Source organism: Physella acuta, unplaced genomic scaffold, assembly GCF_028476545.2.
Source record: "Physella acuta isolate Inbredline_101_S28 unplaced genomic scaffold, ASM2847654v3 ptg000541l, whole genome shotgun sequence".
Classification (NCBI taxonomy): Eukaryota; Metazoa; Mollusca; class Gastropoda; family Physidae; genus Physella; species Physella acuta.
The window spans coordinates 70,001-83,433 of NW_026732060.1; the positions used below are offsets into that span (position 1 = coordinate 70,001).

The 13,433-nt window shown below is 31.3% G+C and overlaps 2 protein-coding genes across 3 annotated transcripts in view; both read left to right on the forward strand.

Annotated features, from left to right (window-relative positions):
- LOC131945960 (alpha-(1,3)-fucosyltransferase C-like) overlaps positions 1-13,020 on the forward strand; it is a 26,656-nt gene extending 13,636 nt beyond the window's left edge. The window contains exons 1-5 of one of the 2 annotated variants that reach the window (XM_059306595.1): positions 8,811-8,850; positions 9,452-10,056; positions 11,159-11,284; positions 11,829-11,923; positions 12,394-13,020. In XM_059306595.1, the coding sequence (XP_059162578.1) occupies positions 9,471-10,056; positions 11,159-11,284; positions 11,829-11,923; positions 12,394-12,879 (1,293 nt within the window). In that variant the 5' untranslated portion in view covers positions 8,811-8,850; positions 9,452-9,470 and the 3' untranslated portion in view covers positions 12,880-13,020. Of the gene's footprint in view, positions 1-8,810; positions 8,851-9,451; positions 10,057-11,158; positions 11,285-11,828; positions 11,924-12,393 lie in introns of those variants that run through there. The other variant, XM_059306594.1, reaches the window with a different exon arrangement.
- LOC131945962 (glycoprotein 3-alpha-L-fucosyltransferase A-like) lies at positions 2,343-4,353 on the forward strand. Its single transcript, XM_059306596.1, has 3 exons — positions 2,343-2,459; positions 3,192-3,286; positions 3,835-4,353. Exons 1-3 carry the CDS (start codon positions 2,372-2,374, stop codon positions 4,318-4,320), a joined length of 669 nt encoding a protein of 222 aa, XP_059162579.1. The 5' UTR covers positions 2,343-2,371; the 3' UTR covers positions 4,321-4,353.
- Positions 13,021-13,433: the final 413 nt, after the last annotated feature.

Consider the following 13,433-nt stretch of genomic DNA (forward strand, 5'->3'; position numbering starts at 1 on the left):
GTGGAGATATATTAAATCTTTAGATATTTATTGAGGTTTCTGAGGAGAAGGTTTAGTATGGATTCTGCCTTGGAGATGATGGGTAAGTTTTATATATATATATATATATATATATATATATATATATATATATATATATATATATATATATATATATATATATATATATGCTTCAGTTTAATTTTTTATCATTATCATCCTCTTCTGGTCTGCTGTGAGTTGAATACTTTTCTTGATAAGAAACCTGGTGTGATGGGATAAAGCACCAAACTAGAATAGGTTGTTTGGACAATGTTGTATGTGGAATTACTACTTGTTAACCAAGGAGCTCCTATCACTGATAAAACATGAACGCAAAACAATTTAACATAACACTTATGATATTTTAAGGCATTTACACCGATGTTTTCGAAATTCAATAACAAAGATTTTACATTCACATTATAATAGATATTGTTGAAGAAATGATAAAATTGTCTATAAACTAGTTGTTTATGCGGTAACCAAACAAGTTTTACATATTATCAAAACTTAAAATTATTTAGTTTTTAAAATTGAGATTAGTTGTTTGTTCTGTATTTAGCGTCAATTTAAAATTTACACGAAAAAATATAATTTTTGAAAAGCATTTACTCGGGCAGATGAGCACTAAAAATTAAGAACGAAGAAGAAGAAGAAGAAAAGTATTTACACATCCTAAGAACGTGGATCAATCTGTATAGATCTGTACAAACATTTATTAATAATCCATAGCGTAAACTTAGACCTAACCAACTGTTGGATATATATTATTCAGAAGTAAATGCAGATTTTAAAAACAATACATTCAATTATCTATACGCTACGAAAATTTTAAAACCAATAGCGATAGAGTATAATTATCAATGGTACGTTATACGATTATTCCTCAGTTCGTGTAAATAAATAAATAACATATTTAATTTTCATCACCCTAATCTTAATTTCAAATGCTATCACGATATGCAGCTTCCTCTGTAACAATCCTAAGAAAACTAAATATTATTTTATCAATTAAGATGTATAATAAATATAAAATATAAGCTACGTGAATGTCCAACATTGACCGTATTTCCGTACCTTACAACTCTCATCTCATAACATTTCTAGGATCCGAGTCATCACTAATTCTCCAAACAATAAATAGAAATTAGTATCTGTAAATTTTAATTGATACATTTCCTACAATTATATGTTAAATTATCAAACGTTTATTTTTTTTTTACAAATAATCGTCATGATTATATTGCCATTGACAATGAAGTTAACAGTAGTACATTGAGAATTATAAACTAAGATTTTACAAATTATATATATATATATATATATATATATATATATATATATATATATATATATATATATATATATATATATATATATATATACCAGCTATGACAACTAGAATACAAAAAGAATAGCAGTTTTATCTACTGTATCTACTGGATTCAAAGTCACTGTCAAATTTCAAGTCTTTCAAGTTGTACAGAATTAATAATTACTGGTTCTAAGATAGTGTACCAAATAGTTGAATAAAAAAGAAGCAGACCTACATTAGACAACAATGCAATACAAAATGAAGCGGAATCCAAATTTTATTTGCTACGTCATTTCGCTCTTTTTTGTATTGCTGGCATTGCTCATAAACCTTGCTGCTTGGAAACAAAGGGAATTCATGAGGAATAATTTAGAACGACTCCATAGATCAAATTCAAGTACATATCAATTCGCTCTTTCGCTAAGTATAAAAATGAACGGAAGATTCGTCGATAATGAAAGCATCATAGCAACAACAGTAACGTATAACACTAGTATGCTAGTGAATTGTAAAGAATCGCCTTTTGTTGACTGCGTACGCAGAAGTCAAGAAAACAAGGGGGACAACCATGTAAATTCAATCGCTAATACAAAGCACACAAGAGTTGCCTACGTCAGGTATGATGCGTGGGCCTTCACAGCCGAGACGTTCAACTTCTCCCACTGTGAATACAGCAACTGTATAGCTGAGACGGAGGTCACCAATCAGTCGGATGTGGTGGCCATATTTGCCGGATCTATGCCCAGCAGCTACAAAATAAAGAACGTCAGCGTAAGGTTGCCGCATCAGATTTACGTTCTGATGGGCTGGGAATCTCCTTATTTATTTTACGGATTCATGGAAGGTAATCAACTTTGAACATTATGTGTTGTTTATGTATTCACATTTTGGTATACTAGTATTAATTACATCCAGTAAAATGCTTCAGTTTAATTTTATTAGTGTTATTATTTTTTTTTTGCCTTTTATAAGGCTACTTTTTATATTTTATTCATAGATGAAACGTCAGAATGGGTGAAATCTTTTAACCTGTCCATGACGTATAGAGTAGACTCTGATATCTTCACACCGTACTCCAGACTTGCCTTCAAGCCTCAGCCGTTAAATGAGAGACCAAACTACAGTAAGTTTTAGGTTTTGCAACAGGTTTCTGTTTGTTTGCAGTGTAGTGTAAGTATATAGAAGAAGGGTTCAGTTTTGTCTGAGCTATATACAAACCTTACTTTTCGAAACGATAAAAATATTGATAAACTTTTCGGTAAATGTTAGAATTATATTGAAAACTATGCGTATGTTTAATGTTATGTCAAGGATTGTATTCTTCATATGCCGAGGTCACAGAAACAAGTGAACTCTACTTCACTTGCCCCATAGACCGTCAGGTTTGAAAGGGAAACTTTAAAAGGATTGTATTCATTACCCATTTATAAGCCTGGGTAACTTTTCTTCTTCTTCGTTCTTAATTGTAATGTAGGAATGTATTTCCTACATCACAGTAAGTATTACGTTTAAACTTGTTATGCGCCACTTAGATAGTTGACGCCGATTTTAGGCTGATTTGTTTTTGGATTTGCTTCCATAGCAATGTACATCATATAACAACCTGAACCTAAAAGGCAGCAGTTCTTTTTAAATTTATAGTTTTTATCTCCTAGAAGGTTTGCTGTACCCAGCTGTAGATCCTAATCTCTTATATAGTGCTAGAAACCTTTCAGTTCAGTAACCATCAGCTTCACCAACCTGATGGCGCCGACCATCCAGGTCACCGAGACGGAAGAATCCAACGTCTTGTGTCCACACGCTGAAAATCATTGAAGAAACGTGTGTAATGCTTATTGCCGCGGTTTATTTTCAGGGGAAATAGCTCGGAACAAAACAAGATCAGTGATGTGGTTGAGTGGCCATTGTCTGGTGGAGTCAAAGAGATACGAATACATCAAGGAAATGAAGGTACAGATTTACTTCAATTTAGTTATCTCAATGGAGTGTATTTAATATATTAACCATTTTTAAATGTGCGAATACAATATTTTCAAAGAGTGATAAACCATGATTTGGATGCGTTCGACGATAAAAAAAGGTTTGTTAGCTCGTTTAATGAGTTTAATAGAGTTTTAAGAAAATGATTATTAAAAAGAGACCAAAAAAAAAAAAAAAAAAAAAAAAAAACGAAACAACTACAGCACACAACTACTTTATAAATAAAAACACCAAGTAAATTACAAAGTATGTACTGTATGATAAGTAATACTTAATATTCGTTGCACTATTTGTATTACAACGAAAATTAATCTTTTAAATTAAAAAAAATCCTATGTGTACAAATTAATATTTTAAAAAAAATCGTACAAAAATAGAACACTTCTTTTTTTGTGTAGAATTAGCAAGACTTTATGCATCTTTTATAGTTTATTAAATTTATTCTGGCTTGTAAAGTTTTTCTTGTAAATCCAATTTCGTCTCGTTTTCCTTACATTATTTTATTTTTAAACACACAGAAATACATAGACGTCGATGTTCGAGGCGCATGTGGAAAATATTGCGATGAAGAACCGCCTTGCATGGAGTCACTGACTCCCACCTACAAATTCTATCTATCGTTCGAGAACTCTCTCTGTCAAGATTACGTCACGGAGAAATTTTTCAAACTTTTCAGGAAAGGCACCCATGTCGTCCCAGTTGTGAGAGGGAAAGTCGACTACGAGAAATATTTTCCGGAGAACACTTTCATTAACGCGGCCAATTTTAGAACGGCCAAAGATTTGGCTTTATTCCTGCTAAAATTGGGCTCAGATATTGAGAGTTACAGCAAGTATTTAGAACACATAGATCTCTATAGAGAAACAGACGACTATTTTAAATCAGCAGGCTGTACCTTATGTAAAGCTCTAAACACTAAGAAAATTGAACCCAAAGTGTACAACGTGAGAGAGTGGTTTGTAGGTGGAAGTCAATGCGATCAAGATCCCAAAGATATATATTAATTTTTTCTTTATTTTTCTTTTCAGATTTCGCTGAGAGGCTGTGTTAATTTTTCTTAAAAATGGAACATTTTAAATTTTTTTCTTCTTCTGGTTTCTGATTAAAATATTTTTTTTTTTAAATTTTAGTGTCCATTTTTCATGTGACATTTTTGCCTGTAGCTTACGGTGGGTCAAACTATCACTTGAGTTTTCTCATAAATATGCTTCATTGTACCCAGCTTAGCATGTTATGTTCTTAATTATTGTCAGCAAAACCCCACTTGTCATTGTAATGAAATATGTGTGTATTTTTAAAAAGATAAAGAGCCCTAACACTCGAACGACATGTAAAGGATATCTGTTTATAGTTATATCCATAATGATCAAGTTTAAGAAACGGCATATAATAATACATTAAATATACAGTTTTATTTCTAAACCTTAAAGAGAAAATAGGGCTAATAAATTTTCACTAACCAAAAAAAGACGAAGTGTGCAGATAGTAGAGCGTACGACAAAGCTCTGATTTGTACCTGACTCAAGTTAAGGAAAACTTACGCAGCTGGGCGTGGTGCTGACAATATGGGACAGCGTGGCCTAGCTCATGTACTGACCACACCTTCCCTGACCACACTAGGCTGATTTTTAATGAAACAGATGAATTCCACCTGCTACTCCCTCCCATGCGTACGGTACCCCACTAAGCCCTTATTTTTCTATCGCGTTTGTTGAAAAAAAATGAGTTAAATTGCTTTCTAGCTATCAAAAAACGTAGAAATGCATAGAATGGAATAAATAATCTTGACTTGTAATTAGATGGGATTTATTTTTTTCTATTTTTGAGTTTTAAAAAGGTGTTGATTTTCACACATTTTCGCGATTTTAATTGCAATCAGAACTGTTAAAGGCGAAAGAATACTTTATGTCTATAGGTTAATAACTATTAAAAGCATTTACGTTCTAAAGGGTAACATTTAAATGTCTACCAGGGCGTAAAAAACTAACTGACCAACACTCTCAACAAGATCACTACCGTCAGTTGCAACCAATGAACCTGGCACTATTTCTACCCGAACCGCTAATACTACAGAATCATTGAATGACCGAAATACGTAATATTCTGTGCTAAAATGCTAAATACCAAACGCTAGACTAATGAAAACCATAGTGGATGACACAAAAATACTATCTTTCACGACTGTGGAAATATCTCTCTAACAGTTTGCACTGAAACGTCTTTTGAGCGTCATACATCTCTGAAAGAATACATACCATTTACTATCTATACCATATACCTTAGCATAAACGTTAATAAAAACGTTTCAAATTCATTGCAGATATTTAAAAAAAATGTTTCTATTAAGCTAAAAAAATGCAAGCCCAAGGATTTTTTTTCATATGAGGAGAATTTTCCACCAATCTCTTCATCGCTAACAATAAAAAAATATGCTGCATTGCTAAAATGCACATATTTACAAATGAAACTGTATATTGATAAGAGCTTAAGACTCGGCAGGTTTTCAGTTATAAAAAAAACGCATTTAAATATATTACACAAAGAAGAAATAGTTTACTGTTTAGGAATCGTCTTCTTAATCACTCGTAATGTGTGGGATAAAGCTAATCTTGTATTTACACGCAGATTTTATTATGTAAAACAAATTCAAATATTGAAATATTAAGACTCGATTGTAAGCTCAGCTTAGGTTAGGAATTAAAATTTTATAGATCTAACAACTAGAATTTCAGTTTTAACATTTTTAAAATCCCGAGTCTCCGCGTTAAATATAAAAAATGAAATTTTAATTTTAAAATAGTATAAATGCCAAGAGTTACATAATAATCGACGGGTACTTTTGCGTATGTTTCTGTAGTCAACCAGCTTTTTAATAATTGCTTTAAATGTAGTAAAAAGTAAATGTTAATTAAAAATAATAATTGCATAAGAACGTTTTAATAACAAACTTGTATGTAATAAAGCACTAAAAAACAGAACATAAATTATTTTCTTCAAATAAAGTAATACACTCCAATTTAAATAACTATAAAGAAAAGAGTGATTTATTATCTATTGCATACCTTTACTTATATTTAGGAAGAGACCCATGCTTTTCTTTACAGTTATTTAAATAGTAATGTAATATTATATATTTTAAGAAAATAATTATCTTCTCCTTTTTAGTGTATTATTAAATAAAAGGTTGTTATTATAAAACGTTTTTATGCAATTTTTTTCAGTACTTTAAATTTTTAACTTACTATAGAGTTAAATGACTAAAAACTATAGCGAACCAAACAAACATGATAATGCACGTATAATATTTCGGAAAGAGTAATAAGACAGCCTACTAATTTCATAAAACTTAAATTTATTCATAAAAAAAACTTAATTAGGCATTCAATTGAGTCAAATTTAATGATATATTGCATTGTCTTCAAGTTTTGACCCACGTGCTGAATTTCAGAGAATTTGGTCGGTCAGAAATGCCCGAAATTTCGCTCGTCTGTTTCAATATAATATGACGACAGACAGAGGAAGCATGTTAAATAAAATCTTTAAAAACATTAAACGCGCCAAGTGTTACATAAGAATTGACGTATAATTTTGCGTATGAAATACAATTTTTTAATAAAATACTTAAAAAAAAACTTTAAAAAAAACCACGTTTTTCTTGTGGACTAAAAAGTAGAAAATAACTATTTACATACATTTGATGACAAAAAACGTGGGTCGGGCAGATGGGTCGGGAAATTTGATGGTGAACGTACCCACGTTTTTTGTCATCAAATGTATGTAAATAGTTATTTTCTACTTTTTAGTCCACAAGAAAAACGTGGTTTTTTAAAAAGTTTTTTTAAGTATTTTATTTTCTCCTTTTTAGTCCGTTGCTACACATGAAACACGTGGTTTTTAAAAAAAGTGTTTATAAATACACGGACTAAAAAAAAATCTTGAGCGACCAGGATTCGAACCTGGGTTGCATGCCAAATTTCAGGTCTCTAGAGCAATCAGAAGTTGGCTAATTTTCGATGTCAATTTTAACAACAAACACACAAACGCGAAGCTGAGTAAATAAAAACGTGTTAATAAAATTGAGTAAAAGAAGCAAAGGTTCGTAAAAAATGATACGCTGAGGACATATTCACGAGGAGAACGTATTCACCCAACTATGTACGTCAAAAAATCTATCACTTTATGTTTGGTACAAAAATAAAAATTTATATCACAAAAATCGATTTTTATACTTTATAGGGTTCACAACCCTAAAATTTTAAGTTAAATACAAATAAAATAAATTCAATGTTCAAAGCATGTTACTGTTTGTATTTAAAGGGGGATTACATGTTTTTGCACTGATATAGATCGATCTAAAACCTTTGACAGTCCTGGCGAATTTGTTTTTTCACAAATGCTGCCGGTTCATTTTTCTAAAATTCATGGAAATCTGCATTGTTTATTCAAATAAATAGAAATATGGTTTTGTCTACTGATCACTATGCCTCTTTGTGCCTATATATATATATATATATATATATATATATATATATATATATATATATATATATATATATATATATATATATATATATATATATATATATATATATATATATATATATATATATATATATATATATATATATATAAACACATACACCAAAACATTAAATGTTGACTATAAAACATATATTTAAATAAATTAAATGAATATTCCCACTAAAAACAAAAAAAAAGGAATACTATAAATGTTTTTTTTCAAAAGCCAGATATGTAACTTCTTATAAAATTAAAACAATAAATCAACTAGTCTGAGTGATTAGGCTGTTTTTATCCTCGGCTCTGTTTGTATTCTGTGTTTTAGCAATAGGCTGTTCGTAAATCACAACTGTTATCTATCAATTTATTGTTCAAAAAATTATGCCGTATCTGCATTTTATCCACTATGAACCAGATATCCTAAAAAATAATATTAAAAAGTCTAGGATTTATAGCCCATAATCCACGATAATCTTCTGGTATCTGCTTCAGTAGATTAAACTGTAGTTAACCAAAGATTTATTTAAATTTAGAGTTTCTTCCCTCATTTGTGGCTACTGAATTAGTTTGTAAAATTTTTGCGTAATCTTCTGTACGTATAATTCCGTGCTTTCATACATTTACGGAAAAAATTCTCGACGCGATAGGTTGTTTCCTAGTTTCAATATGTAATTGAGTTGGTTATTTAAGCAGGATTTGATAACAATTTTTCAAATCTCAGGGCGTCAACGAACTATTCCTTATTTAAGCTTACACCGTGTCCTTTTATTTAATCCCATGTCATGTTATATACTGAGGAATCTATCCCCACCACAGCATCAACGTGGGGTACACATTGCACATTATGGGAACCTCTGATTGAATTGGATAACACAAGCCAGACAAATCTAACAGGATTTGACGACAATTGATTTTTTAAATCCATTATAATGATCTTCCATGTTTATATAGTAGAATATTTTTACTTGTTCGCTTTCGCTACATCTCCACGTTTGCATTCATTTAAAACCGTGGTATTGGTCGTGTAGATTGTGTTAATTTTAAAGAAATATAAAATAGTAACATTTAGTTCATACCGGAAAAATTATAGTGATTGATTACTTAAAATTATTATTTTTATGTAAAACATAACACATGTTTATAGGTTAAAGATAAAAAACAGTGCTGCTATGTATTTTGAATTTAAAAATAGTTACATTGTGTAACATTCTTCTATTTAGTCTACATAATTAATTAAACATTTCCGGAGTTTTAAAATTAAAAATTATGATTTCCAAAATCTTTAATGTCATTATGTAACTTTGATTTTTTAAGAAAAATACTTTACGTTCTAGTCATTTTAAAAATTAATTAATTTTTTCTAAGACACTTTTCATTCTATGTTTTAAAATAACTTACAAATTAATGTTGTAAAATTTAAATTATGCTGTTTTTAATTGTTAGTAATTAATACACTTGACTGTATTATAAAGTATCATATACTGTAAGCAAAATACATTATTTATTCATATATATTAAGCTTATATATATATATATATATATATATATATATATATATATATATATATATATATATATATATATATACTTTTAATGCAGAATTTGTTTCTTAAGGTACCACATTTTCTGAACAATGAGAAACACAAATATCGCTAAAGTGGTTTCGGTCCTACTACTGAGTGTCTTACTATTGTGTGTCTTCGTGTCGAGTGTGTTGAACACGTTCGTGTACAAAACAATTCAAAACAACGAGTGCAAACACATTAGAAGTCTCGACAGCAAGTTTTCTGACGTTTCTTTGTCTGGGATCCATCCAAATATGATCGGGGGCTTGATCGCTAGTGAGAGTATAATCGCAACTACCGTTTCATACAATACAAGTTTAGTTATATATTGTAAGGAATCGCCATTTGTTGTATGCAATCCAAAGAATGGAAACAATGACAGAAATATGATTGGTGCTAACAAAACATTCAACATTGCTTTGTTTTACCACCAGTCTTGGTTTTTCTCGAAAAAGGCTTTTAATTTTTCATTGTGCGAGTTCAATAACTGTATCTTTAATGAGGTAGTGACTGAAAAAAACGACGTTGTGGCTATTTATAGCATTCTTCTATACGGGGGTCATGTGATTAAGGAGATACCAGCAAGATGGCCGCACCAGATGTACGTCATGATGGCCTGGGAGTCTCCATTTCTTTTTCACGGTTTTATGGAAGGTAACTCACAATATTTGGTCTCTTTGTTATTTCAATCGAGTAGTTTTTCTTTCTTATATTATATGTTCACACTTTTTAAAATTACCCATACTTAATTGTTTATGAGATATCATTATAATAATCTTTTTCCATGGTGCCCAAGACACATTAGAAAGATAAAGTATATTTGATTTGTTTCAATGACCTCAATGAGCTGGGATAACTCGGAACCCGACAGTTTAGTGCTAAGCTCTACCATCCTAACACGCCGTCCTCTTTTTGAGATAATTATTTATATTGTTTTCCAAACATTTTGTTTGTGAATTGTTTTGTTTCTGAAATGTATTGTCCTGTCATACTTTATGCCGAAGAAAGTTTGTCGTAACAATTAAAGTAATTGGATATGATTTTGATAAGTACAGATTTTTAATAAGGTTAAATATCTGATCACTATATCTTATTTAGTTGTTTGGTTTAGAACAATTTTAACAATAACCAAGGAAATTAGTTTTTTTAACATGATAAACAACGTTTCTTTCTTTCCTTCTTTTTGGCAATGTTGAAAGGGATTTCCTCCAACACAATTAAGTAATACGCGTCAGTTTGTTATGTACCATATTTTAAGTTTTCCCCCAAGTTAGCTATAGATCCTTATATACCAGGGGATCGAACTCGGGACTTTTCAGTTTAGTCACCATGAGATATTTTGGGCTCGATCAAGCCAACCCCTTTATAATGAATTATAATTCAGATATTTTAAAGATTAAATAATACATAATAAAAAGTATATCTAATCTTCAACTAAAAGCTAAATAAAATAGTACGCCTTAATGATTTGTGTCTGATATATTTAATCCTTGTATTTACCCTCACGATTAAACACAAGGCAATCTCCCTACGTTAATCTTTTAAAGCCCGTTAAACAAATATTGATCGATAAAATACTAGCTGTTACATCAACTGTTTACACTATAAAATAGGCAGCATATTGGGCTTGTAAGTCTACGGTATCGAAATCTACTAACTAGCAATTACGAGAACGAGAAGTTGTGACCTACTTACAAGCCCTATTGTCATGGAAAATACAAATTAAATAAAATATAACTTGAACCTGTGTGTCCAGAGGAAGGATCACCTTGGGAGACGGCCTACAACTTATCTATGACGTACAGGGTGGACTCTGATGTCTTCACACCGTACTCAAAACTGGCCTTTCAGCCACAACCTTTAGCTGACCGCCCTAATTACCGTAAGTTGGTTAACTAATTAGGTGCTTTGACCATAGGGGGTTTGACCATAGGTGGTTTGACCACAGAGGAGCTTTGACCATAAGGGGTTTGACCCTAGGGGCTTTGGCCACAGCGGGGTCAAACCCCCTATGGTCAAAACCCTTATGGTCAAAGCACCTGTGATCAAAGCACCTAAGACCATATAATTAATGTAGGATTGTTAACTGACGATTAAATACCGTCATGTGCTAGTAAAAGTATAATTACTCTTCTGAACCTGGTGGTCCATAAAGCAGATGAATTAGAGTTGGCCTGTTTTGGTTAGCTCGGCATACTTCAATACTATGCTCCACCCAAATTAATTTCTCTAACATGAGTCAGGTACCCGTTAGAGCTTGGTAGACTCAGAGACGTCCCGAGGATCCGGTTGTCTGAACTCGAGACTTTCGGGTTAACAAGTTTTATTTTCAAATGTTGGTAGAAATAAAAACATGGTGTAGATAAAATATAGATGAGGCATTAAAATAAATAAAATTGACTTAAAAACGTGTGCTCTTCTCTCAGGGGAGATAGCGAGGAATAAAACAAGATCAGTGATGTGGCTGTGTGGTCATTGTCTAGTGGAGTCAAAGAGATACGAATACATCAAGGAAATGAGGGTAGGTTTTATTGATTATGAACCATGTATAACAGAATAACATTTCGTCACTTTCATGTTAGACATTATGTCATTTAACCATCGAATATTTTACCCTTTGTAGTTTGTCAATTTGTTTCACACGTTTGTACAACGTCCAAGAGCGTTTGTTTGATCCACTGTAGGACGTCCATAAGTGTCCATAGTGTATTAACGTTATAGAATAACATAAATTTCCGGTCACTGAAAACGTTCACTTTGTCTTAAAGTATTTCAAATATCTCTTAAGCGGTCTGAGTTTGTAGACATCCTAGGTTTAATTTAAATAATTTTTTTCCAGTATCTTCAGTTTAATAAATGTCATTTAACTAAATATAGTAAATAAATAAATAATATTGATTAACACGTTATTGTCTATAAATAAAATTGAATTGAGTAACTAAGAATAGAAAATTAATAAATAACATTTATCAATGTTTCTATATCATACAGAAATACATCGATGTTGACGTCAGGGGTGGCTGTGGGAAATCTTGTGACGAAAAACCACCTTGTATAGAGTCACTGACTCCCACCTATAAATTCTACCTGTCGTTTGAGAACTCTCTCTGTCAAGATTACGTCACGGAGAAATTTTTCAAACTTTTTAACAAAGACATCCACGTTGTCCCAGTTGTGAGAGGAAAAATCGATTACGAGAAATATTTTCCGGAGAACACTTTCATTAACGCGGCCAATTTTAGAACGGCCAAAGATTTGGCTTTATTTCTGTTAAAACTGGGCTCAGATATTGAGAGTTACAGCAAGTATTTAGAACACATAGATCTCTATAGAGAAACAGACGACTATCTAAAGACGGCAGGGTGTACTTTATGTAAAGCTCTAAACACAAAGAAAATAGAGCCTAAAATTTACAACATAAAAGAGTGGTTTGTCAAGGGAAGTCAATGCGATCAAAATCCTCAGGATATAATTTAGTCTTTTGATATGTTGTGAAATAATATAAAAATCGCACTTATAGAGAAAATCCATTTTCACTCTCAGTAATTATGTTCATATTTGTATGTTGCAAATAAAACAACACTCATCGAGATTCCACTTATACTCAATGCTATTCTAATTCGCCTTAAAAAGAAAATATAACATCTCTACCCCTCAACCCCGCCGGATATTTAGTATAGAAAATCTATACTTAATCGGTATATTTTAAGTGCTCCTACACTTTCCCTCACCTCGGAGAGTTTCCATTGCGTTCCCCTTGGAGAAAAATGTCCGAGAAAAACACAGATTAAGACCGATTGTAACCTGTGATCTATTAGCACATAAGATAGCCAAAGATTTAGAGGCAAAAATGTCTATTTTATAAATACTATTCTTTGCAATGATTGATGTGTAAATTCTTAACGCCTGTGTAGTTATTAGGTAAAATAATTTTTTTCTTTGCATAATAGAAGGCACTAAACTTTTACATATGCCTGTTGCCATACTATATTGTAAAGTTCAAGTTTTTCATGTGACACAGCGTCTTTATC

Bases quoted from the DNA above. Each gene is read 5' to 3' on its own strand.
- LOC131945962 (XM_059306596.1), top strand. From the start codon at position 2,372: ATGACGTATAGAGTAGACTCTGATATCTTCACACCGTACTCCAGACTT. The intron at 2,460-3,191 runs GTAAGTTTTAGG...GTTTATTTTCAG, and splicing joins AAATGAGAGACCAAACTACA to GGGAAATAGCTCGGAACAAA. The intron at 3,287-3,834 runs GTACAGATTTAC...TTAAACACACAG, and splicing joins AATACATCAAGGAAATGAAG to AAATACATAGACGTCGATGT.